Source organism: Hemibagrus wyckioides, linkage group LG11 (assembly GCF_019097595.1).
Source record: "Hemibagrus wyckioides isolate EC202008001 linkage group LG11, SWU_Hwy_1.0, whole genome shotgun sequence".
In the NCBI taxonomy this organism is placed as follows: Eukaryota; Metazoa; Chordata; class Actinopteri; order Siluriformes; family Bagridae; genus Hemibagrus; species Hemibagrus wyckioides.
The window spans coordinates 14,737,925-14,763,612 of NC_080720.1; the positions used below are offsets into that span (position 1 = coordinate 14,737,925).

Genomic DNA, 25,688 nt, shown 5'->3' on the forward strand with positions numbered 1-25,688 from the left:
GAGGAAGGGGCCAGCTCCAAACTGTTCCCACAAAGTTGGGAGCATGGAATTGTCCAAAATGTCTTGGTATGCTGAAGCATTCAGAGTTCCTTTCACTGGAACTAAGGGGCCAAGCCCAGCTCCTGAAAAACCCCACACCATAATCCCCCCTCCACCAAACTTTACACTTGGCACAATGCAGTCAGACAAGTACCGTTCTCCTGGCAACCGCCAAACCCAGACTCGTCCATCAGATTGCCAGATGGAGAAGCGCGATTCGTCACTCCAGAGAACGCGTCTCCACTGCTCTAGAGTCCAGTGGCGGCGTGCTTTACACCACTGCATCCGACGCTTTGCATTGCACTTGGTGATGTATGGCTTGGATGCAGCTGCTCGGCCATGGAAACCCATTCCATGAAGCTCTCTGCGCACTGTTCTTGAGCTAATCTGAAGGCCACATGAAGTTTGGAGGTCTGTAGCGATTGACTCTGCAGAAAGTTGGCGACCTCTTCGCACTATGCGCCTCAGCATCCGCTGACCCCGCTTCGTCAGTTTACGTGGCCTACCACTTCGTGGCTGAGTTGCTGTCGTTCCCAAACACTTCCACGTTCTTATAATACAGCTGACAGTTGACTGTGGAATATTTAGGAGCGAGGAAATTTCACGACTGGATTTGTTGCACAGGTGGCATCCTATCACAGTTCCACGCTGGAATTCACTGAGCTCCTGAGAGCGACCCATTCTTTCACAAATGTTTGTAAAAACAGTCTGCATGCCTAGGTGCTTGATTTTATACACCTGTGGCCATGGAAGTGATTGGAACACCTGATTCTGATTATTTGGATGGGTGAGCGAATACTTTTGGCAATATAGTGTATATATATATATATATATATATATATATATATATATATATATATATATGTAAGATACCTGTTAATCCTACCAACTAGGGGACATTTAGGTCTATTTATAATTTTGGTCTTTCTGCTGATGAATGAGATGATAAATGTTTGGGTTTTGTTAGTGCTGTAAAAGTCACTTTTGCAGAGGACAGCAGATGTATGTTCCAGGAAGCTGTGCACCATAAAAGAGCCAGGTGCTGGCATTCATAAAACTGTGCAGTACCAACCGTTAAATCACAGCGTAAAGAGCAATATAGATGCATCAGATCTACATTTGGATGTTGAAAGCTCTTGCAAGGATCATCTATAATTTTTAATTAGGAATGCCACATTAAAAATAGATTTTCTTGCTTTCTCATTTTTCCCCTAATGAGAAAGGTCTTATGAAGGATGTTCGCATGCACTTTAACACACTGCTCACGTTGTCTGGTTTTACTCGACTATGGTGTGCATTGTCCAGAGGCTACATCTCTTGTCATCCTCTTCCTAATGAGCTGCAGGAAACAGCTTTTTCCAGCAGAAGTTGGTGGCCAGCTGCAGTGGACTCCCTTAATGACTGGGATTTGGCAGGCTTTTTTAAAAAAACACTCACACACACACACACACACACACGCAGCTGCATTAGCATTAGTATGTGATATTAGTTTCTGAATAAGGGAAAAGCTGGACCTTTTATGTTTGCCAAAATAAATTCTACAGTGTCTTCAGACCAAAGACTTGTAGGTGGTAATTCATTGAGTTAGCAGTATCAATGTCAGGAAGTGTTGCGACTCGGCACCACAGAATATTATTTTTCAACACTAACAAAGTTTCACCTCACCTCAGTAATAATCTGATGTTTATTTAATAGAGCACTGAACATAGAGATACTTGCCCAGGCACAATATAAGAGCAGAGTGTGAATATACTCAGATATCCTAGCCTTACATCAAGCTGCGTTGCCTACAATTGCACACACTTATAATATAATATATATAATAACAGAATTATACACAATTAATGATTCCTTCAGTTATTTATAGATTTAGATTTAGATGGAGATATACAACATTCTGCTTTGACTAAGATTTGTAAGTGAACATATAGACTAAATGTGATTTTCAACTCATAAGCAAGCAAGGACAACTCATTAGACAGAGTGACTGAGGCATGAAGATTGTGTCCAGGCTTTTTTTTTTTTTTTGTAGTTGTCTGTATGGCAAGTAAGCTCATTAGGCTAGGAGTCACCAATGACTGGGTTAATTTTTCAGCCAGAGAATGTACAAAACTCCACAGTGTGTTGACTTACATAAAATAATACAGAAATGGCTTCATGCTGGTGCACCACAGCTCATTTCCATCCATCCATCCATCCATATATCCATCCAACCATCCATGTATCCATCCAACCATCCATATGTCTGTCCATCCATCCATCCTCTGCACCGTTTATCCTACACAGGGTCACAAGGACACTGGAGTATATCCTAGGGACTCACAGCACAAGGCAGGGAACAACCTTGACACATCTCACACACACTGATTCACTCATTCACAATAAGTGGTGACCTGCGAAGTGTCCTGGCCAATGATTGTACATCCAGAAACCTAATGAAATAGACTCAAAATGGTACATATAATATCTCTTACTAGTTATGTGCATTCATTATACTTTTCTAAGAAAGAGTTTTAGAGATTCCCATCATCCTACAAAGCATGTTGTTGGACTGGGAAGGAAACTGGAGTACCTGGAGGAAACCGCTGAAGTACAGGAGAAACATGCACTCTCCACACACACACACACACACACACACACAGGGCAGAGACAGGAAACAATCCCCCAATCCTGGACAAGTGAGGCAAACAAGCTAACCACTGCAAGCCACTGTGACCCCTAGCTCAAATCTAATGCTGCTCATTCTGAATCAGACAAACCAGATGTACTCTATATATTTACTATTTAGATAAATAAGCATGCACAGGTAACAAGGTAGCTTTTTATGAATACACAGGACACAGAGCAAAATCAAGTGCAGCGTAAAGCTTGCATATAACTCCTGTTTCCTTAGTTGAGGAAGCAAACAGGACACCTTTTGTAGAAAAGGATATTAACTGCACTTAATGAATGCATGTCACTAACTAGCATGTCAAATTTTATTACATTATTCTAGCATTTTAAGACTCTAATTAGGTTACTGGAAGTACAATCATGGGACTGGGCAGCACATGAGAGATTTCACTTATTTAGTGAGCTTACTCATAGAATTATCATTCATCCACCCGTGCTAACGCTAAATTCTTACACAGTTGGACAATTTTCCAACTGTAATCTAGAAATAGATCATTAATGTTAATCTGATCCTGTGATCAGTACAAGAAATGAGTAGGACTCTTTATTCTTGATTTGCCAGCTCCAAGGAATACATATTTATAGAATTAACTGCTTCTGGAGTTGCAAAGGGAGCAGTGATCTTCTTTAACTGGACCCTCTGTAGCACTTAAGGGATGAAGTTGCTCATAATGTATGCTTCATTTCAAGGCAGTGTCTGACTCTAGAGCTACAGAGAAAGGGGCTGGGTGATTTTCAGCAGGAGTTACAGAAATGGGGAGGTCTTATTTATGCTTATACCATCACAATGAGAATATTCAATTCAGTTCAATTCAATTTATTTGTATAGCGCTTTTAACAGTGGACATTTTCTCAAAGCAGCTTTACAAAAGTATAGAAACATGTATAAATGTATAAAGTTTAAAGTTACTATTTATCCCTAACATTTATAGCCTAACATTTATTCCTAATGAGCAAGCCTGAGGCGACAGTGGCAAGTGAAAACTCCCTGAGATGATATGAGAGGAACCAGACCCAGAAGGGAACTCATCCTATTTGGGTGACACTGGACAGTAAATATTGTAAATGTAAATAATGTCCTTTCTACAACAGAAACCAAGAGCTCTATATCTGGCTAATATCTGAATATCTGGTTAAACTGTGCAGCAGAAAAGCAGTTATCTAATTACAAACAAGTATTGCAACAATATTAGAACAAGCAGCTGGGAAACCTAAATTTTAGCTATTGGATGCGCACAGAGAGAGCCGCTTTCTTCATTCATTATCATTCACGTTCAAAATCGCTTTCTTTGTCCTGGAGGTGACAGCTGTATCTGTGCCACTAAACTCTTTTCTTCAATCATATATGACCCTGAGACTACACGAAGAATATCGGGCCACTTTTGGTTGTCTTTCCAAGCGTAGGGTATAAATGTTTTAGTGTTTTCCGCACATACACACCCAGTGTCATATGATTTTCAAATTGGACCTTAGATGACTTCTTTGTTTCCCTTCTGCTTCCTCACTGCCCCCTTTAGGTGATGAAGACGTACCACATGTACCACACGGAGAGCATCAGTGCCGAGAGCAAGCTGAAGGACGCAGAGAAGCAGGAGGAGAAACAGTACAGCAAATCCGGCGACCTGAACGTCAATCTCCTGCGGCACGAGGAGCGCGCTCAGCGCCGCAGCTCTGTCAGGAAGATTGAGAAGATGAAGGAGAAGGTGAGAACAGGCCATTTGAGCCATCATCAGTGTCTCATCATGACAGTTTAATTGGCTTGAGATGAGGTGCGTCTGTTCACAGACTTCATGTCTGCTTAAGTAGGTGACATTTTGAAGGAGCTCTTTAACAAAAGCTGATGAAGGAGCTGCTCTTCATCCTCCACGCTGTTTACTGTTTACTGTTGGGAATCCATCAGACTCCTGAAAGCTTGATTTGAGTAAGACATAGAGGAGCTAGTTTAGATGGGATGTGTGGACTCTCATACACTACATTAACATGCACCACATCAGCTCAGTGACCTAAGCTGTAATTCCTTCACAAAGACTAGAATTCTGAGTGCTTAGATTATGATTCTGCTAAAATCTGAATCTTTTGTTAGGTTGTTTTTTTTTTTTTTTACATAAGCTTTTTAATGCCCTTAATATCTAAGCCTCAAATGGACAGAATCGGGAATGCTGAACAGGGATACACAGCCAAATTCTGATTTATCGTGCAGATTTCAAATAAAAACTAATTAATTAATGAATTAAGATACAAGTGCACCATGAGATTTTGATCTCATCGACAAAAAAGGATAATGGAAATGGATTCTTTGGTTATGTGTCACATCTGATTTAGTGACATTGCGACTGAACATCACTGACAACACAACTCTGATAATACTAAAAAATAAATTCAGACCACTCCTGTACTTTCGATAAGAGGAGGGCAAAAAGATGACGCAGAGCTAACGGTTCAGCTATAAATACAAATAGTCATACTGTCTAACGAGTCTGAGTGTGGACATTTTGATGACTTCATGTAAAATGACATGTGATCCAGATTCATTAGATCGAACGTGACTGCAGTTTGTACATGCTTTAAGTATTTATTACGAGGAGTCGAATGGTTTTTATGTTTAACCATGAGCGCTGATTCTTTTTGATAAAAAATTCAGCACCTCCCAGCTGGAGCGGTTCAGCAGATGAGGTTCAGTGTAAGTGGAGCTCTGTTCAGCATGCCACAGAGTCAGCACCTACAGCCTCCTCACAAGAAACCGGCATGTTGTGTACTGTGTCGTGATGAAATGACCGCCATCTGAAATCTAGATGAAGATTTAAACAGAGCTGATGATTTTGAAAGAGAGGAAGATTTATGTCATGTAAAAACATCACATTATATCATATCAGTTTATATTTATATTATAACAAGAGAAGGAGGTGGTTAGTTAAACGATATCTTAACTAATTAATAGGTGTGGTTAATTGTAGCTATTTGCACCCATGTAATATCCCTTTTATATCCCTTGTAAATCTTTATATTGTATAAAAGGAATCAATATCAAATAACTGATATTTCAGACACAATGTGGACAAATGTTTTGTTTACATTTGCTCTGTTAGCGGACATCGATCCCAAAGAAGCCCATATGATAGCTCGCTAGATAACACACATTGATTTGATTTCACTTAAAGCTGCTTCCGGTGAAATCTTTGTCCTTTTCATTTTCAAATTCAAATGATATTTGCCACATATACAGTCCTTGATATAAAAATAGAGCCAATTAACACTAAGGTAAAAGAATAAAAATAAGCTAGAATAAAATAAAGATACATATAGGGCAAATATGGTGGGAAACTGCAATAAAAAAAATAATAGCTAAAATATATAAAAAGTAGTATCTGAATATAGTGATTGAATACAGTGATAGATCTGAACGTGGTACGGTGAATTTATATGAACTGGATGATGAATATGAATATGGAATGTTCAAAAGCTTAAGATTAATATTAGACAAAAAAGTTCAAGATTAATATGAGACTTATATTTAAACTTATTTGTATTAATCCCTAATGAGCAAGCCTGAGGCAACTGTGGCAAGGAAAAACTCCCTTAGATGGTAAGAGGAAGATACCTTGAAAGGAACCAAACTCAAAAGGGAACCCATCCTCATTTGGGTGACCCGGAGAGTGTGAATTAGCATAAACACCGGAGAGTGTGATTATGAATAATGTCCTTTTTACAATCATATACAGTCATTTGTGTAACCAGGAGCTCCTGAGCAGCTCATAAATTAGCTCAACATCTGAATTCATTATAGCTACAACACCAACTCCTCCATGCCAAAACCTTCAGATGCTCAATGATGGAGTTTCAGCATATGTAGAATGATACTTTGTGTACTGATGAGGAGGTTGTCATCTTTAAAGTGCACATGGGGGTGCACATCTTCATGAAGCAGAGTCCAGCTGGATGCCTTGGGATCTTCATGAAGAGGAACACAACTGGATTTGAATTTATATATATATATATATATATATATATATATATATATATATATATATATATATATATACAACTCCAGAAAATGATAAGAGACCACTGCAAAATCATTTTCTTATGTTTTTTTCCTACAGGTGCATGTATTGGTGAGATGAACAGTTTTGTTTCATTTTTTGTGAACTGCTGACAATATTTCTCCTAAATTCAAAATATAACTATTGTTATTTAGAGTGTATATTTAAAGGAAATGACAACACATCAAAATAACCCAAGATCATGCAGAATTTGCAGAGCTTTAATAACTCAAATAAAACAAAATGCAAATAATTTGTAAACAAATTGTGTTAATGCTTTGGCTAAATAACATTAAGAAATCAGTATTTGGTGGAATAACCCCGATTTGCATGCGTTTTGGCTCCATGCTCTCCACCAGTAAAATGTAGCATTCTCCAGTGAGCACTGATTGTGTCTATAATAGCAAGCGTTTCTGGTTAGGAACTGGAGTAGGTGTTGAACGCAGATGAGTGGAGTGATGGAGTGATAGTCGCAGTTAAGTTTTAGGAAATATCTTCACTCTTGGAGCACTGCTCGATCAGTGTATAATGAACCTCGTATACTTCAAAGTACCTAAATGAATACATGTTTCCCCTCTGTTTTCTTCTTTCTTTTTCAGAGACAAGCCAAGTATTCAGAAAACAAGCTGAAATGCACAAAAGCTCGCAACGACTATTTATTGAATCTGGCAGCCACCAATGCCGTAGTGGCAAAATACTACATTCACGACGTCTCCGACATGATTGACGTGAGTATGCCACATGAGACATGTGTTTGTGTACGTTGGCTTGGATGTATAAGTGTTTGTTTGACACAGTTAAAACTGCAGGGGACTCCATCTGTTTCCCGTTGCATTGTGGGTACTGGGTCTCGCTAAAGCCGTTCTATGTTATTTCCTCCGAATGTTTTTCACAGACTTTATTTTCTCTGCTTTGCATAATTATACCCTCTCTGGCGTTGTGATTCTGGCACCCACTGCTGCTGCATCATGTTATAATTCCAGTATTATTTATTCTTACTTAGCAGATGTTTACTTAAATTAAAACTAGTTGAGTTGATTTTAAGCTTATAATCTGCCCACAGGAGTTAGTTATGCTTGGTAATGCGATGATCATAAGGGTCAGAAATAAACTTCAGTGACAGTGAGAAAAACACAGATTTGCTATACTGACCATTTACTTTGTGTGTGTGTGTGTGTGTGAGAGAGAGAGAGAGAGAGAGAGACAGAGAGAGAAAGACAGAAAGAGAGAGATGGAGAGAGAGACAGAGATGAAGAGAGAGAGAGAGAGACAGAGAGAGAAAGACAGAAAGAGAGAGATGGAGAGAGAGACAGAGATGAAGAGAGAGAGAGAGAGAGAGAGAGAGAGAGAGACAGAGAGAGAAAGACAGAAAGAGAGAGATGGAGAGAGAGACAGAGATGAAGAGAGAGAGAGAGAGAGAGAGACAGAGAGAGAAAGACAGAAAGAGAGAGATGGAGAGAGAGACAGAGATGAAGAGAGGGAGAGTGAGAGAGAGACAGAGAAAAAGAGAGAGAGAGATGCAGGGAGAGACAGACAGAGAGAGAGAGACAGGGTCATGGTACAGCAGTGCATTTCTGTTTTTTTCTTTGCACATGTATCCCATGAGATTGCAAACAAGCCAAACACACATGAACGTACACACACACATGAACGTACACACACACATGGGGAGGAGATCTAAGCCATTTCCATGTGATCTAGTAAAAGCCTAGGTATGTGTCGATTAGTCAAAGTCATTCAGTCTTTCATTCATTCCCCTGATCAGAGTGGTGATGGATCCTGAACACTAGGTGTGAGGCAGAAATACACCTGGGATTGGACACAACTCCATCTCTATGCACCAGTTGCGTACACACACACACACACACACGTACACAACATAGCCAGTTCACCTACAAGCAGGTTTTTGTACTGGGACAACCAGAGAACCCAGTAAGAAACCCATGACAAACCTACATAGAAATCCCACACACAGTAATCAGAGCTTCGGATTAAACCAGAGACCTTGGAGCTGTGAGACAGAACAAAAACACTACCCAGTGCACCCGGTGCCTAAGGGCTATTTATTTTACAAAAGATTATTAATATGCATGAATATTATGTACACTTTATCTTCTCTCCTCATTAATACATAACAAGGGAGAAATAGAGAATTTGTTTGCATTAATATTCTAAACTCAAATTATATTAAGCCCAAATATATAGATTTTGTGAGAGTGTGCTACAGAAGCCACCTCAAAGCACAGAAATTCATGTGGTCCTTATGGCATGACTCAGGTTCTCAGGCCTTTAATTTTTTTTGCGGTAAAGTCATCACAACCTTGCAACCACACTAGCAGTGGTGTCTCAGTAAATCCTGAAGCTTAAAACCTGGACTGAGCATTAAAGCATGTGGCAGGATTTTAATGTTGCAGCCTGTGTACAGCTCATAGTGGAAGTTATTTCATGACCAGTGGAGTCGTGGTACTTGGCCACCCGTGCCTTCAATCACAGCAGACTTTATAATAGAGTCACTCTGCCGTGTATAAACAAAGACTAATACAGTACACACACACACACGCGCACACACACACACACAGCTGTTTACTGGGTCTTTATATTTCATAGGCAAGGTGAATCAGGGGAATTTTGACAGTTTCATAATTCCCTCTGCTGGGTAAATTGGGGCAGTTGGCTCTATTGATCCTGTTCTCTCGTGTAGAACTGTGATTGGCTGCTACGTCTGATTTCTTTACTCTCATGATAGACATTCAACATTGGTGGCGTGTTGGTCTATCATTCAAAATCCAACAGGAAGCAATGAGAAGAGGAGGAAATGTAAGCTCCTTTATTGTCACTGGGCTGAAAGGTAGAGCTGAAACAGTCGTTCTCTCTATCGTCTAGAGATCACATGCCAATGATACCACAGACAACCATGACCAGGAGACCAGGAGAGGAAAATCTTGCATGCTGTCTGGGTGGGAGGCATACTCGCCTTCCTGACATTCAAAACAACACTGGCCAGAATCAGGTTTTCACATGGATATGGAAAAGGACACTTAGCATTCTCCTCCAAGTGCAGCTGATCTGTGATGTAGCATGAGATGTAGTGGATGGCCTAATGCCTACAGAAGGATATGCTAGTCTATTATGTGAAAGGGCAGAGTATGTGGGCATTGGAAAACGAAGGAAGGAAGGATGGAAGGAAGGAAGGACGGAAAGAAGGAAGGAAGGGAGGAAGGAAGAAAGGAATGAAGGGAGCAAAAAAGGAAGTGAGGGACGAAGGAAGGAAGCAAAAAAGGAAGTAAGGGACGAAGGAAAGAAACAAAAAGGAAGTGAGGGAGGGAGGGAGTGGGAAAGGAAGGAAGGATCAAAAGACAGAGCAAACTGTATATCAGTTAAATTTGTTTAACTTGATGCTTGACATCAGTTTACTTTATTTACATACATGACAGTGGTGATGTAAATACCAATCCCATTATTTTCATTTTAGAGATTTGATTTATCAGAATTATCAGCTGATTATCAGCTTAGTTGTGTGAAATATTTCAGGTCTGAAATCAGTGTGCTGTACTGATAACCCATGCCTGTGGTCATGTGTGGTTGTGTAACATAAAAATCTTAAAACATTCACATTAATGAATCAGACTGAGTGATATGTCATTACTGATCCAATACCAGGCAAATATTTGTGACCAGTTTCCCTCATGATACTCAGGATCACAATCAGTGACACAGGAGCATGCACTGTATTCTGGTTGTATTGAAATACACACAACTAAAGCTCTAAGGTATCTTATAATCAGGTTATTCAAATGAGCTCATGTGCCAGTTTACTCAAACACCTAATTGAGCCTAATGGATGGATTTATGGCTCAGGAGAGCTAGCCGACTCCTCTTCATTAAAACACTCATATAATGATTCACAGACATGTTTGTTTCCCTGCAGCGTATTTAAAACCTTCTTCTAAATTAGGTTAGTTTATGCAATTTTTTAACACTGAAACTAATTAAACTGGCTATCCCACTGTGCTTGTACTTCTAAATGTGCGTTAAAGGCCTCATTTTGCTCTGTTTCCTTCTTCAGGCCAATTCATGTCTTTTGACTCCTACTGTTATTCAAAGTTAAGTGTCTGTATAAAACAGTGAATTAAAAATAATCAACTGCAGCACAGAATTTCTTACAAATTGTTGGCACTAATGAACCGAACTGAAATGGATATACTTGAAAATCGTTACCATAGCGAACAGAAATGAGCTAGCTACATGCTAATGCTTTGCTAGGTCTTTGAAACCTCCTCCTTTTTTTGTCCTCCAGTGCTGTGACCTCGGTTATCATGCCAGCCTGGCACGCATGTTTAGGACCTATCTGTCTGCTGAATACAACCTGGAGACTTCTCGCCATGAAGGTCTGGACCTGATCGAGAGCGCCGTGGACAACCTGGACTCCCGTAGTGACAAGCACAAGATCATGGATATGTACAACCAGGTGTTCTGTCCTCCAATGCGCTTTGAGTATCTGCCTCACATGGGAGATGAGGTGAGAGAACTGGACATAACCACAACATCTAATCTGAAGTTTACTGTGTGTAGTTCTGAAACCTGTGTGGCATATCTCAGCAACTCCAAAAGTGACATGTCAGAAAGTGCATTTCAAAATTTTCTTACAATTCTGTGGAAAAATACAGAGACTTTAATTATTATATAACAATATATAACAATAAACAAACACATATATATATATATACACACACATATATATACACACACATATATATACACAATTATATACTATGAACTTCTAGAAAAATCTATTATTCATAGCCTGCACCTGATTTTGCATCCATGCTTCTCAAACTGCCTTCTGGTGACCATTGTAGAAATTCTACTTGATAAAGTTCTTAAAAAAACAAATTATTTTGGAAAATAATATTTCGGTTTTCCTACCCCATGTTCACACCAGCAAGGGACCAACCCACAGGTGACACCAAGCTGCAATTTCAGTGACAGCAAGCAACGAACAACAGCACAATATTTGATTTTAATATATTAATACAGCTAGCACAAAGTCTAGCATGCGCCTACTACTATTTAACTTTGGAACCAAAAAAAAAACCATTTATGACAAGCTAATATGTGACTAACTATGAGCAGCTAATAAACAAGCTAAGTGGCCTTTATTTGTCACACATACTTTACATTGAAATTCTTTCTGCACATATCCCATTCTTTTAGGGTTGGAATCAAAGCACAGGGTCAGTCGTGATGCAGCACCCCTGGAGCAGGGCTTGGGTTAGGGGCCTTGCTCAAGGATCCAATAGTGGCAGCTTAGCAGTGCTGGAGCTTGAACCCCAATCCTCCACTCAACAACCCAGAGCCTTAACCACTTGAGCTCCACCTCCCATAAAAGCTGCTTTCTAGTGTTAAATTTCAGCTGTGAAAAAGTAGGGCTTTGGGATTTTGAAATAGTAAACCCTGGGTAAAAAAGAATCCTGGGGTATCTTGTTTTCTGTTTCACACTGCTCATAGTTCAGTGTGGTTAACAGTTCAGTTGGTCCTGGAGAAATGTTGTTTCATTTCACTGTGTACTGCGTCAGCTATGTACGGTTGAAATGACAATAAAGGCTTCTTGATTTGACTTGAGTTCATCCTGGCTAATTCATAATCTTATTTCACACTGTACATTCCTGGGTTAAGTTTCTTATTTGCATATATATATATATATATATATATATATATATATATATATATATATATACACACTATATTGCCAAAAGTATTCGCTCACCTGCCTTGACTCGCATATGAACTTAAGTGACATCCCATTCCTAATCCATAGGGTTCAATATGACTTCGGTCCACCCTTTGCAGCTATAACAGCTTCAACTCTTCTGGGAAGGCTGTCCACAAGGTTTAGGAGTGTGTTTATGGGAATTTTTGACCATTCTTCCAGAAGCGCATTTGTGAGGTCACACACTGATGTTGGATGAGAAGGCCTGGCTCTCAGTCTCCGCTCTAATTCATCCCAAAGCTGTTCTATCGGGTTGAGGTCAGGACTCTGTGCAGGCCAGTCAAGTTCATCCACACCAGACTCTGTCATCCATGTCTTTATGGACCTTGCTTTGTGCCCTGGTGCACAGTCATGTTGGAAGAGGAAGGGGCCAGCTCCAAACTGTTCCCACAAAGTTGGGAGCATGGAATTGTCCAAAATGTCTTGGTATGCTGAAGCATTCAGAGTTCCTTTCACTGGAACTAAGGGGCCAAGCCCAGCTCCTGAAAAACAACCCCACACCATAATCCCCCCTCCACCAAACTTTACACTTGGCACAATGCAGTCAGACAAGTACCGTTCTCCTGGCAACCGCCAAACCCAGACTCGTCCATCAGATTGCCAGATGGAGAAGCGCGATTCGTCACTCCAGAGAACGCGTCTCCACTGCTCTAGAGTCCAGTGGCGGCGTGCTTTACACCACTGCATCCGACGCTTTGCATTGCACTTGGTGATGTATGGCTTGGATGCAGCTGCTCGGCCATGGAAACCCATTCCATGAAGCTCTCTGCGCACTGTTCTTGAGCTAATCTGAAGGCCACATGAAGTTTGGAGGTCTGTAGCGATTGACTCTGCAGAAAGTTGGCGACCTCTTCGCACTATGCGCCTCAGCATCCGCTGACCCCGCTCTGTCAGTTTACGTGGCCTACCACTTCGTGGCTGAGTTGCTGTCGTTCCCAAACACTTCCACGTTCTTATAATACAGCTGACAGTTGACTGTGGAATATTTAGGAGCGAGGAAATTTCACGACTGGATTTGTTGCACAGGTGGCATCCTATCACAGCTCCACGCTGGAGCTCCTGAGAGCGACCCATTCTTTCACAAATGTTTGTAAAAACAGTCTGCATGCCTAGGTGCTTGATTTTATACACCTGTGGCCATGGAAGTGATTGGAACACCTGATTCTGATTATTTGGATGGGTGAGCGAATACTTTTGGCAATATAGTGTATATTTGGCGGATAAATCCAGCACATGACCTCTTTAAATAGCGGCTTGTGTGCATCGTTGAGAATATACTGCTTGGCTGTTTTAAGCCTCATGAGATGCAAGACAAAAGAAAATACATAGGAGCAATTTAAATGAATGTTTCTGTCCAGTAGAATCATTGTTTACTGCTCCATCCTAATCTCATCATTATTTTTTATTTTTCCCCTCAAACGCTGCAACGACTGTTTACGCAACACGCACCTTCTCTATGACTGTACAAAGCATGTGATATGAGGCACCTGCTGTTCAGTTTCTGATTGGATGTCTGTTGCTAAGCCTCTAGTCCTAACACTTAAACACCACGTCAGTTCACATTGTACACGTTTGGCAACACAATGCGGGGTTAACACCACAGAAGTGCTGCTAGAGAGAGGTTTCGTAACCTTATTATACTAAGTTATACTAACCCTGCTTCTAAATTTCTCAGTGTGAAGTGTTCCTCTATCGGGGGTTAAAAGTGAGGTTTTAAACAGGGTTAAGAGCAGTGTGAAAAGCTCTTATGTTGTTTTTTTTTCTTCTTTACCATGCAGTGTATCATTCTGTAAAAAGACTACAATTTTATTCTTAGATTTTAGATCTGTATGCAATATGACACTGAGTTAAAAAAAAAACCAGTATGTAATGTTAAACAGACCATCGGTTTGCACTTCTCCTTGTCACCAGATTGCTAAGATGAAGGGTACATTTATATCTTTTACCTTAGAAACGTGAATGTAGTGCTCCTTTGCAATTATTTAAGCTACATAATAGGTCTGAGGACCACATTTGTACCTTTTATTAGCTTAAATTAGAGAGTAAAAGAAGAAAATAGATACGGCAAGGTGTGGAGGGTGCATCCATGAAGCTGCCTGTCCAGCACCAACGACTGAGAGATTACTCTGCATGCAGTAAAGTCTTACATGAAATGTGTGTGAAGTAAAGCCTAATGATGAATGTCAGAAGACCACCATTTTATGAGCGTGTGTGTGTGTGTATCAGGTGTGCCAGGTGAGTGCTCAGCAGCCAGTCCAGACAGAGCTCCTGATGCGCTACCATCAGCTGCAGTCGCGCCTGGCTACACTCAAGATCGAGAACGAGGAGGTGAGCCACGTCTCTGAATCAAACATTTACACAAAATCTGTACCTTTTACCCCATGTCATTAGTCTGCACCATGTACAGCTAAAACCCACACTCAGTGTCCTAATTAGTATTTATTAATCGACTAGAGATTTTGATTTGTCCATGTAATTATCTCTAGTCTAATTGGTGTCATGCACTGTATGGATCAGTTCAATTAGAGAAAAACATGACGCAGATAAATTGAGCCAGACATCAGCTGACCTTTGAATCAGCACTCAGAAAGGGTACACAGGATAGACCCAGGAAATAAATGCCACCTCAATCTCAATCTTGAAGGAAAGGATGCCAGGTCTCTTGGAAATCAAGGCTAAATAAATAGGAAAAGCAAGCTGAGGCAAGTCGACGCTTCAGATATTTATATTACTTAAACATCGAAGTGTCTTGATAGTATCCGTCTCCATTTTAAGTCCCATCTGTTTGTGTTATATGAATAAGTTAACAAAGTTAGCTTATTCATTTTTGATGTAGTGGAAAAGATTTTCTCTTCACAGAATCCTGAATAACTTGAGGATGATGGCAGAAACATCCAGGCTGAGGCTTTCAATTAAGCTGTGCACTTGTTCTTCACTGTAGCATTGCCAGATGGTAACTTTGACCAAGTGTGCTCTATAGAACCCTGTAGATTTACTCAGAAAAGTTTCTCAGGCTCTGTTGTTTCTGAAGCACTCAGCAACATGCATCACATTGACAACCACACTGATTTAATTTCCATGATTCAATTCGTTGTCTGTGGGAACGGGGTGTATTTTTAGCTTTCCCCTTTCTGCTAATAATGTTTTTTTTTTCTTTTCGGCGTGAAAGAGTTGAATTCATGAAAGCGTTTCTATGCGGCTGGGTAGTGGAAGGCGACATGTCGCGATTTCCTACTAAGCGTTACGCAGATGATAATCGACTCCATAATAGCCCAACCTGCTCATATTGATGACTCCATCCAGCCCTTATCGCTGTATGTCTCATAACCAGGCCATAATGGACGATTTGTGTCAGGGAGGGAATATGCTACATTAATCTGAGAGCTTCACAATAGAGTCCTGGGGCAGTTTTACATATCGTCTGTGTTGTAGTCAGACAGCACTCATTTTCAGCCGTTCACATGAGTGATATTTCAGCCTAGGGTCATTTCAGGAGTCTGTCCTCCAGAGCTAGGCTTATGGTCATGGTGTGGGAATTTTCAGGGTGGATTGAACAAACTGTCAGGGTAACGTTAAAAATGAGAAATGAAAAGACGGCTGGGCGAGGCCTCAATCATAAACCTTTTAATGCTTACTATATCATTCTTGCTTATATTCTAACATATACAGAGGCTGTGCCTAATAAAAACATAATATACACTACAATGTGGCATGGCAAACCTACAACATTTAAATATTCAGTTCAGTTGTATTTGTATAACACTTTAAACAATGAATATTGCCTCAAAGCAGCTTTACAGGAATATATCAATTCAGGATGCAAATTATAAATATTATATTTATCCCTAACGAGAAAGCTAGAGGTTATGGTGGCAAGGAAAAACTCTCGGAGATAATATGAGGAAGAAACCTTGAGAGGAAAGGAAGCCCCTCCTCATCTTGCTGACACCGGAGTGTGATTATAAATCAATCCCCTTTTTATAACTGTGTACTACGTATATGGTAAGAAAGTGGAAATGTGGACGATATGCCCAGAAAATTTATTCTAGTTATATAGCATCAACTCTTTTTTGATGGAAACTTGAACCTAAAGATTTTTATATGATTTTAAAAATGTTTTTTTTTTTTCTTTTCCTTTTCAGGTACGCAAGACCTTGGATGCGACAATGCAGACACTCCAGGACATGCTGACCGTGGAGGACTTTGACGTGTCTGATGCCTTCCAGCACAGCCGCTCCACAGAGTCCATTAAATCAGTGGCATCTGAAGGCTACATGAGCAAGCTGAACATTGCAAAGCGGCGCTCCAACCAGCAGGAAACCGAGCTCTTCTACTTCACAGTGAGTCAGACAGCTGATCTACCTCTAGCTGTGCGTTTGGAGCAGTTTTATTGGTAATACTTTATATCCAGGCTCCCTTCCCATGATTTACTGCATTAATTAACATTAATAATGTGACATTAATAACAGTGAACCTCAGCATTCATAAATCATGAGTAATGTTTCCAATTGTAAAGTATTGACACTAATTATTTGTTTAAATGTTTATAAGATCACCTGCAGTGAAAAATGTTTATTCAGTCCATGACTAAGACTGCCTTAAATCCGCACACATTAGTGATTAAATGAAACAATTTAATTATAACATGTTTGCTCATGCTGGTCGATATGGTCTTAGTTTTACTTATTGATGTATAGAATGTTATATACAAAAAGAAATTGTATTTGGAATTGTGTGTTCTGTTTGTAGATGCATAAATTATCGTATAATTCAAATAGGAATGGAAAATGGAAATGCAAGCTCAAATGCATTTCCCAGGTCTGATGAGTTATGACCCTGTCATACTGAAATGGCAATAGCAATCACCCCGTTTGCTATTTCACTTCCTCTGCATCATATATGGAGCCACATGTGAATGGCCAGTCACTTTGCGTTTCTGATGCTTTGCATGGAAACCTGTCAATCAGTGTTGGGGGTGGGGTTTACTATGGGGTGTGTTGGTATTTGGAAGTGACGTCTATAGACGTCAAAATACTTCCATAATATTGCATTATTTTAGTGTTTCACATGCTGCTGCAGAAAAAAATCCCTCAGTGTCCTGAGCACCAGTCATTCTGAAAGGCTTCCTCATGCCTCTGATCTTTCAGCACAGACATTTAAACAGCAAGGGACAGTGTTGGACAAAGGCAAACTCAGAGTCTGGCATCAGATATTATACTAATGTGTTTTTGTGACTAGCATTTTGCAGATGGAGTTCAGTATATAGCAGAGTTCTCAGACATTGTACAGCTGTTTAATTGTATAATATCTTTCATTAGATGCCATCAGCATAGATTTATTTTATAACCTAATACAACTGTTCAAATATTCTGCTAGGGGGATACGGTGGCTTGGTGGTTAGCACATTTGCCTCACACTTCCAGGGTTGGGGGGTTTATTTTCACCCCTGCCGTGTGTGTGTAGTTTGCACGTTCTCCTGTGTCTCCTGGTTTCCTTCGGTTATTCTAGTTTCCTCTCAAAGACGTGTTTTTTGTGTGTTCGGCAAATTATCCGTAGTGTGAGAGTGTGTGTGCCTTGTAAAAGACTGCCATCCTGTCCAGACTGTACCCTGTCTTGTGCCCCGTGTCTCCTGGGATAAATTCCAAGTTCCCCGTGACCCAGTAGGATAAGCGAGAATAGATGTAAATATTCTGCTAATTATTTATATGTATATTTTAGCTACTTATTTCAAAGTATATGTTCAAGAATATATACTAGAATACTATACTAAACTATAAATACTCAGTAGTTTGAGATTATTGGGATTAGATTCCACATCTGTAACAAAAATAAATAAATCATGGACTTTCCAGCAATGCTTCCACGAACCCCTGGGCTTTCTCTGACTTTGGGACCACGGGTATATAGCATACATTCTAAAAAGTATTTTTCATTTACTATGTAAGATATCACTTTGTAATCTAATCACAGAAGACTGAACCCATGCACTGATAATGAAAGTCTACAGCCTTGCGTATTCATATCATAAATGAAATCATAAAACTCTCAGGACGAGTCTCTGTGACTAAACAAAAGCGGAAATTAAACCTCATAGAAAACAGATCGGAATTTTCCCATGCAAAATAGAAAACGATGTTTGATCCGCCGCCGTTGCGAGAAGTTCTATCCTTTTGTGTCGCTGTCAGCTTGTGTTATAATCACCAGCTCCCTAACATTATCTATGTTTGCAGAAATTTAAAGAGTACCTGAACGGAAGCAACCTCATCATTAAACTGCAGGCCAAGCACGACCTCCTGAAGCAGACGCTGGGGGAAGGTGAGTGCTTGCATAACCAGCATTAAATGCCAAGTGTCAGACCTTGTGCGAAGGTCTCTCATTGTGACTTTGGTCACTGCAGGATAACGTCAAATTAAGGCCGCGGCGTTCCAAGAGAGCCAGAGCTTTAATGAAGAGTGTCGTTAAATGACTTCCTCTAACGCCTGGTCTTTAAAGAGCATTTGTTGTAGAAACAGGTGATTAAAAGCAGATGGTAATGTGGCTTTTCTCCCGGTCCTAATTCTAAACTGCTTGTTATATTAATGCGGTAGTTGGGAAGGGGTTGATACGGTGAGTAATACGGTGTAAGTGCTAATCACATTAACAAAACCAAAAATGTGACAGCAAATCAAATACAATAAAACCTGAGACAGCAATTTCAGAAACACAACAGTGTTAAATCAAAACAGTAAGGAAAGGTCCTTATTGAGCTGGACAAGCTTGATGCTGATTGGACGGTTGAATTTTTTTTAGTCTTTTATGTATTTAGCCTACCAAAAAGGATTTGCTGCAAAGTTACTCATGTTACTTTCTTCTAAATAATCTGGCTTCCATTGGTTCTGGATAATTTACTAAAATATATAAAACATATAGTATCTATAAAACAGATCAAATATGAAGAATAATAAATTGTCAAAATACACATTTCTAACATATTTGTATGTAATCTTTAACATTTGTTTTCCTGTTTATTGTTGGACATAGTTTTCAACATTTATTTACCTTATTTATATAAAAAATTATTTGTTACAATTATTTTTTACAATTTTTTAGTATCATCCAAACATTTTTTTTGTTTAAATGCAACACTATATATTTGGTAACACTTTGTGTATTATAGAAATGCCTTCAAGAATTTGCCCAACATTTATATTCACATTAATGCTGTGACAGCATATTTTAAAATAACATCATATTAAATGCCCTTGGCACAAATAAAAGCATCAGGACATTTATTTATGGTTACATTTTCTCCTACTGTGATGTCCTCCAGCTGTCCAGAGCATGGTGCACACTATAGCCAATCAATTGTTGTTTGGTTTTGAATTTGCTATTAATGTTGTTATTAATATATTGGTTTGTTACTGTATTTTGCACTTGCAGGCCACCGTAGCAAATAAAGTAGGTGCTCTTTTTCCATTCTCCGTAGAGAGAAAGCCTCATCCTGATATTTTGGCAGCTCTATTATGGGCAGTTTGCACCCAATCAATCAGCATGAGCGTTTGGGCAGCTGCTGGTGGGCTGTGTCTTAATCTAATGGCGGTGCGTTGTGCGAGTACCCAGCTGAGACCTGCTATGCGTATGGATGTTCACTGACAACTATACCCCCCTGCTACCGAGCAGCCCCGGCACTCAATTACGCCAAATCACACCAGACAGGGAGGGCTAGACGTCTGGGTCCTTTTTTGGCCACAAGCTAAACGTGTGTGTGTGTATGTGTGTGTGTGTGTGAGACATATGGTGGCTGCAGGTACAACCCCTGTTTTTAATTATTCACCTAATTGATGCTAGGCACATTAGATGATCTAGCTTACTAGGTGCGCTCAGCTGTAGTGATGTCCTCACGGCTGATGAGATACTCACCAGCTGGTGTCACCACCATGTCTACAGACATGGCCAAACGTCTAAAAGCTAATTTGGATACGCTCCAGCGATCTGAAAAACGGATTGATGTTTTCAGTCGGCCTCCTTCTCAAACAGCAACTGCTGAATCATTTTTTTCCTTCTTAGCTAGCTGCTGAAAAAACAAAGCTTTCTCTGAGCAAAAACCTTCAATGACATTCATGGCGGATATGCAGATTTTCAGAAGTCGAATTATTTGGAGTAAAATTATCTAAGTAGGTGTCATGGAGCTTTCATGGATACGGAATTACATAAAGAGAACATTAAGTGGTGAACAGAGCTGGACACTTTATAATGGGTGTATTAATGTGGTGCTCCAGCCAAGCTATTTCTCTGGCAAATAACTGACAGGAAATGCTCTCTGTCTTCACATGAATGCGTTTTAGCACTCAGAGGAAAAAAACAGTTTTTTTCTTTCTATATTTGGCATAAGATAAAAGAGACATTGATACTTTCCATTTTAATCGATTTCATACACGGCAATGCTGATGATTCATTGATAAAAATAGATCAGATTTATTCAAAGCAATTGTTCAACTCTTGTTTATTTGAAAACTTTGATTCGTTTATAGCTAGTCCTTTGTGTGCCACAGTTTAGTTAAAGGGAAACACCCTTGTTTCCCATTTGCATAATTTTTTCCAGCGATAGCAGCTGGGAGCGTACGTGATAGACGCACTGCATGTCTGTCTATCAGCTTCCCTAAAGTCTTTCACATTACTATGTTTCAGGCAAATAATTTAATGAGCTGTCACACGCAAACGCCACATAATTGACCACATACATACACACGCGCATGCAGACGTTCCCGTTTCTCACCCCGGCGAGCCGTCTAGCACCCCACAGGGATCCGCTAAGGCTTCTACAGCGACCACAGCACTCCTTTGTCTGAATATCAGGGTTCATCCATTCATCCTTCTCTCAATAGACTGGCTCAGTTTCACTAAAGCCCCACATCCAATCCATCAAAACTCTACAGCTCACAGCACCAGATCTCTATAATAGTTCTGATCTCTTTTTTCTTTCCCTCTTTTGCAGGAGAAAGGGCTGAGTGTGGAACGACAAGGTAAAACTTTTGGGAAAATGATTCTTTCTAGCATTTTTCCTGGTTGAAGTGACACGTCATGTGATTGTGCAGAAATTAAAGCTTTAAACACTAAATAATCCAGTAATACCTGCTAAAATGATTATTCCAATTTTGCCGATACTCCCCTCCTGGTTTAGCTTGCACTGAGCTGTGAAATAATGACATCACCACTGTTTAATGTCTAAACTAAACACAGTGCATTATTCACTGCTAGATGATAAAAGATTGTTAAAATAGAAGTATAATCATGACCATAATATAATATTTACAACTTTTATACAGAGTCTCCATCAATGAATAATTGATAATTATAAGTATTATTAGTATTACTATTCATTTTCTATCTTGCTCCCAGAAGCACTGGGAGACATAATGAGAGTTAATGAGAATGTTATAATTAAAATTTCCCCATTATCACTTTATGTGTAAATATCCAGTGCCTGTTATTTGTGCACATGTTTCAAAATACACAATTCAAAAAATAATGTTTGTTTTTTTTAATTATTATTATTATTAAAATAAATCTTAGCCAGTTTGCATCCTCTTCCATCAGCTTGAACAATCCTGAATAAGTCAGAGACAATGAAAGAATTAGAAGGAAAGGCAAATATTTATTTTCTTGGCCCTCAACTGCACAGCAGTCGAAGAGGACTTGTCCCTGAGCTGTCATTGGCAGGTTAAATACCGTCTCTCTGAGAAGGGTTAAGAAAGCCGTACCAGTCCGCTGGCAAGCAGATGTCAACCACCATCTGTGCATGTGCTCATGAAAACCTGCTCGAACTGCTGAGCAAAGTGCTATGGCACATACCACAGCTCCGGCGCCACAAGTTTACTGTTCGTCAGCTGTGACCTCGGCCCATTAACCAAGTTTACATTGAGGAATGTCTTCTGTTTATAGGTTTACAGCTAGGAATCTTTTAAATGGGTTTAACAGCAGCATTACGTGGGTCATTCCTTTCATGTGCTGCTACTGCGCTTCTTCTAACACATTATTGTGTGTGTAGTGACGGCGTACACATTGGTGATTGATCCTCATACACTTTAAAAATGAGTGTAATCGTTAATAAGGTGAAGTTTTCTGACATTTTAGAAGTCTGCAGAGTCAGAGGTAAAACTGTAACTTTAAGTTTTGTCTGCAGAATAGATGATTTAGTAGCACTTTCAGTTTCTTTGTAATATAAGAAGCTGGGGGTGGTTTTCTTGGTAATATGAGGGTTTTTTTGGCTTATGAGCTACTGTAAAAAAAACGGAAGATGCTTGTGGAAGAACAAGTGATAACATGAAATAGCTTTTTTTCTAGAATATTCTACATTAAATTAATTAATCAAAGCATAAGTAATAAAACTAGTATTAGATATCAGTCATTAACAATGTCTTAGCTATTAATAGCCAAAAAGTAACCAGACTGATTTGGTAAATTAAGCATTTTGGCATTTGCAGGAATAAATACAGTCTAAAACTCTATGTTGTAGTTAATAAGTTTTTCTCAGGAAGAAACAAGTAGAAGGAATGAGCCAACGTTGAGAAGTAACTCCAGAAGTAAACAGAAACACCAGCATGTGTAGTTTTTTTTTTCCTGGTGTTTACAGCTAAGCGCAGCTCAGTGTGATGTTGTATCAGATTGTCTGTGCTGTCACAACACTAGAAAGCAATTGAGTCTTCATAGCACAGTGTGTGTTGCTGTACGAGGCTGCTATAAAAGCCACTTAACTTGCGGAACACAAACCTTCTTTACGGTTGGTATGAGGCTAATTAGGGGTCATTAATAAGATCATAATTATTTTTCATTAAGGTGAAACAAAGCAACACTGTCATTTATTTAAACATCTCATTAGCTACTTAAACATTTCCTTTTCGTAGATTTGAGGTTTCGACTTTAGACTGCACGGTGTAACGTCATTGCGTTTGGTGTTGTGTGTGTGTGTGTATGTGTGTGCGTGTGTTTTTGTTTCTCTTTTGCCGTATCCATTTTTCCAGACCCCCTACCCTACCCCCGAAACCACAGAAACTCCGGAAACCCCGGCCACGCTCCGTCTATAATCATAAGCTGTTTAACGGAAATATGGAGACCTTCATTAAGGTACCATGTTGTTATAGACAGCACTCTCTACTGGAATGGAGGGCTGACTGTGGCACGCAGGCTGTTTATCCTCTGTTTCTTCTTGTTGCGCTCGCTAGCTCCCTCCCTCTGTGCCTTCCTGTAACTCACGCCTCCTTCTTCTCCTGGCAGTTACGATGCAGATTGTAAGGGTGGCGGTTCACACACGAAAACCAATAGGCACACGGAAATCACTATTTTTTGTTTGTTCTTTACCTTTTGGGGGTTTGTTTTACAATGAAACAGGATTAGTTGTGTTTATATGATATTTGTGCCACCCCGTACTGCATCCTGAGCCGTTCCAGCAACCGCTCCGAGACTCAGGACGACAGTGTCGTCTCCATGGCGATCCTGTCGTTCCTTCCTAATCTGTGATTGTCTTGCTTTTCTCACCCCTCTGCTCCTCTCGCCACTGCTTTCTGTCCTAGGGGAAGAAGGAATACCCGTATTCGCCACCAGGTACATTAGCGCAGAGCAAAAAAGAAAAAAAAAAGTGTCATTTTGGTTTCTTATGTTAATGATGAACAAATGAAGATGATGAAAATGATCTCACTTGTCTAATCAGAAGTGAGTTCAGTGGGCTGTGTATTTTTGGTTCATTCTATTTCGTGTCAGCAACAGAAAGGTAAAACGAATCATGAATAGATATTTGATTATTGTTTCAAAATCCAGCAAAATAAAATAAAAATGTCGCCTATAAAGCTGTAAATCAAGGCCAGACTATATGGCAGACCCATCTACTTATGGTGGTAGCTCAACCGATTAAGGCTTTGAGTTGTTGATCGGAAGATCAGGGTGCCCCAGCACCACCAAGCTGCCACCACAGAGCCCTTGAGCAAGGCCCCCAACCCCTCAATGCTCCAGGGGTGCTGCATGATGGCTGACCCTGTGCACTGACCTCAACCCCAAGGGATGGGATATGCAAAGAAAGAATTTCACTGTGTTGTAATGTATATGCGACAAATAAAGGCTACTTACTTAACTTAACTTCTACTTACACTGTACTGGTGGTGGGAAGAGACCAAACATCCTCATTAGGATTACTTATTAGCCGATCACAAATACACAACATATGCTTGCTGAGAACAGAGTGATGACACAAGCGATTACTGGTGTCGCCTGTTACACAAAAATCTTACCCACAGCAATTGTTTTCAGATTGTTTTTCAGATGTTTGGTCTCTTCACATCCCCAGAAGAGCTAAATACATTATGTACCTTAATACATTTATCACCAGGGAGGTAGCTAAAACTGCCTGATCAGGGTACTTACCTCAGTTATAGCTTTAATTACACCTTTAATGCTAAACATGTGTTGAAGGCCATTTAAATGATATTCAAGACAGACTCTCCTAATAGTCCCTGATGAAAAGTCTTTTCTTTCGTCACAGTCATGTGGCATAATGTCAGATACTGACATCCATATCATCATTTCAACATACAGTTATAAAAGCATACCTAAAGATGTCATTGTCAGCCCTAGCTGTCAGAAAAGCGAACCCTTTTCTGTTTTAGTTATTGTTTCATTGAAACAATAATCAAACAACAATTCCTGATTTGTTTGTAATGTTTTGTTATGGACATGAAAGTAGAATGAACAGAAAGTTAATTGGAAAGAACATTTGTTGAGAACAGATGTGCCTAATGTGCTGTTCTTTTCTATAATTACTCTGCATGCTTCAAACCCTAAAATTTAAATTCAGTCATATCATAGCTTCATATTCTGTACTTTAATATTTGAATGTATTTAAATAAAATGCCAAGCAACTAACAGAACACAAAGCCTCTTTGTATATATACATATATACATACACATATATCTACACATACACAGTATACATACATACACACACATACACATACACACACTGTATACATACATACACACACATACACACACACACTGTATACATACATACACACACATACACATACACACACTGTATACATACATACACACACATACACATACACACACTGTATACATACATACACACACATACACATACACACACTGTATACATACATACACACACATACACACAC

General features: G+C 39.6%; 1 protein-coding gene across 2 annotated transcripts in view; it reads left to right on the forward strand.

The window, feature by feature from the left end:
- srgap3 (SLIT-ROBO Rho GTPase activating protein 3) overlaps positions 1–25,688 on the forward strand; it is a 129,749-nt gene that overhangs the window by 78,363 nt on the left and 25,698 nt on the right. The window contains exons 5-12 of one of the 2 annotated variants that reach the window (XM_058402764.1): positions 4,230–4,415; positions 7,352–7,480; positions 11,050–11,271; positions 14,749–14,850; positions 16,665–16,862; positions 18,753–18,837; positions 21,497–21,524; positions 23,523–23,625. In XM_058402764.1, the coding sequence (XP_058258747.1) occupies positions 4,230–4,415; positions 7,352–7,480; positions 11,050–11,271; positions 14,749–14,850; positions 16,665–16,862; positions 18,753–18,837; positions 21,497–21,524; positions 23,523–23,625 (1,053 nt within the window). Of the gene's footprint in view, positions 1–4,229; positions 4,416–7,351; positions 7,481–11,049; positions 11,272–14,748; positions 14,851–16,664; positions 16,863–18,752; positions 18,838–21,496; positions 21,525–23,522; positions 23,626–24,071; positions 24,103–25,688 lie in introns of both variants that reach the window. The other variant, XM_058402765.1, reaches the window with a different exon arrangement.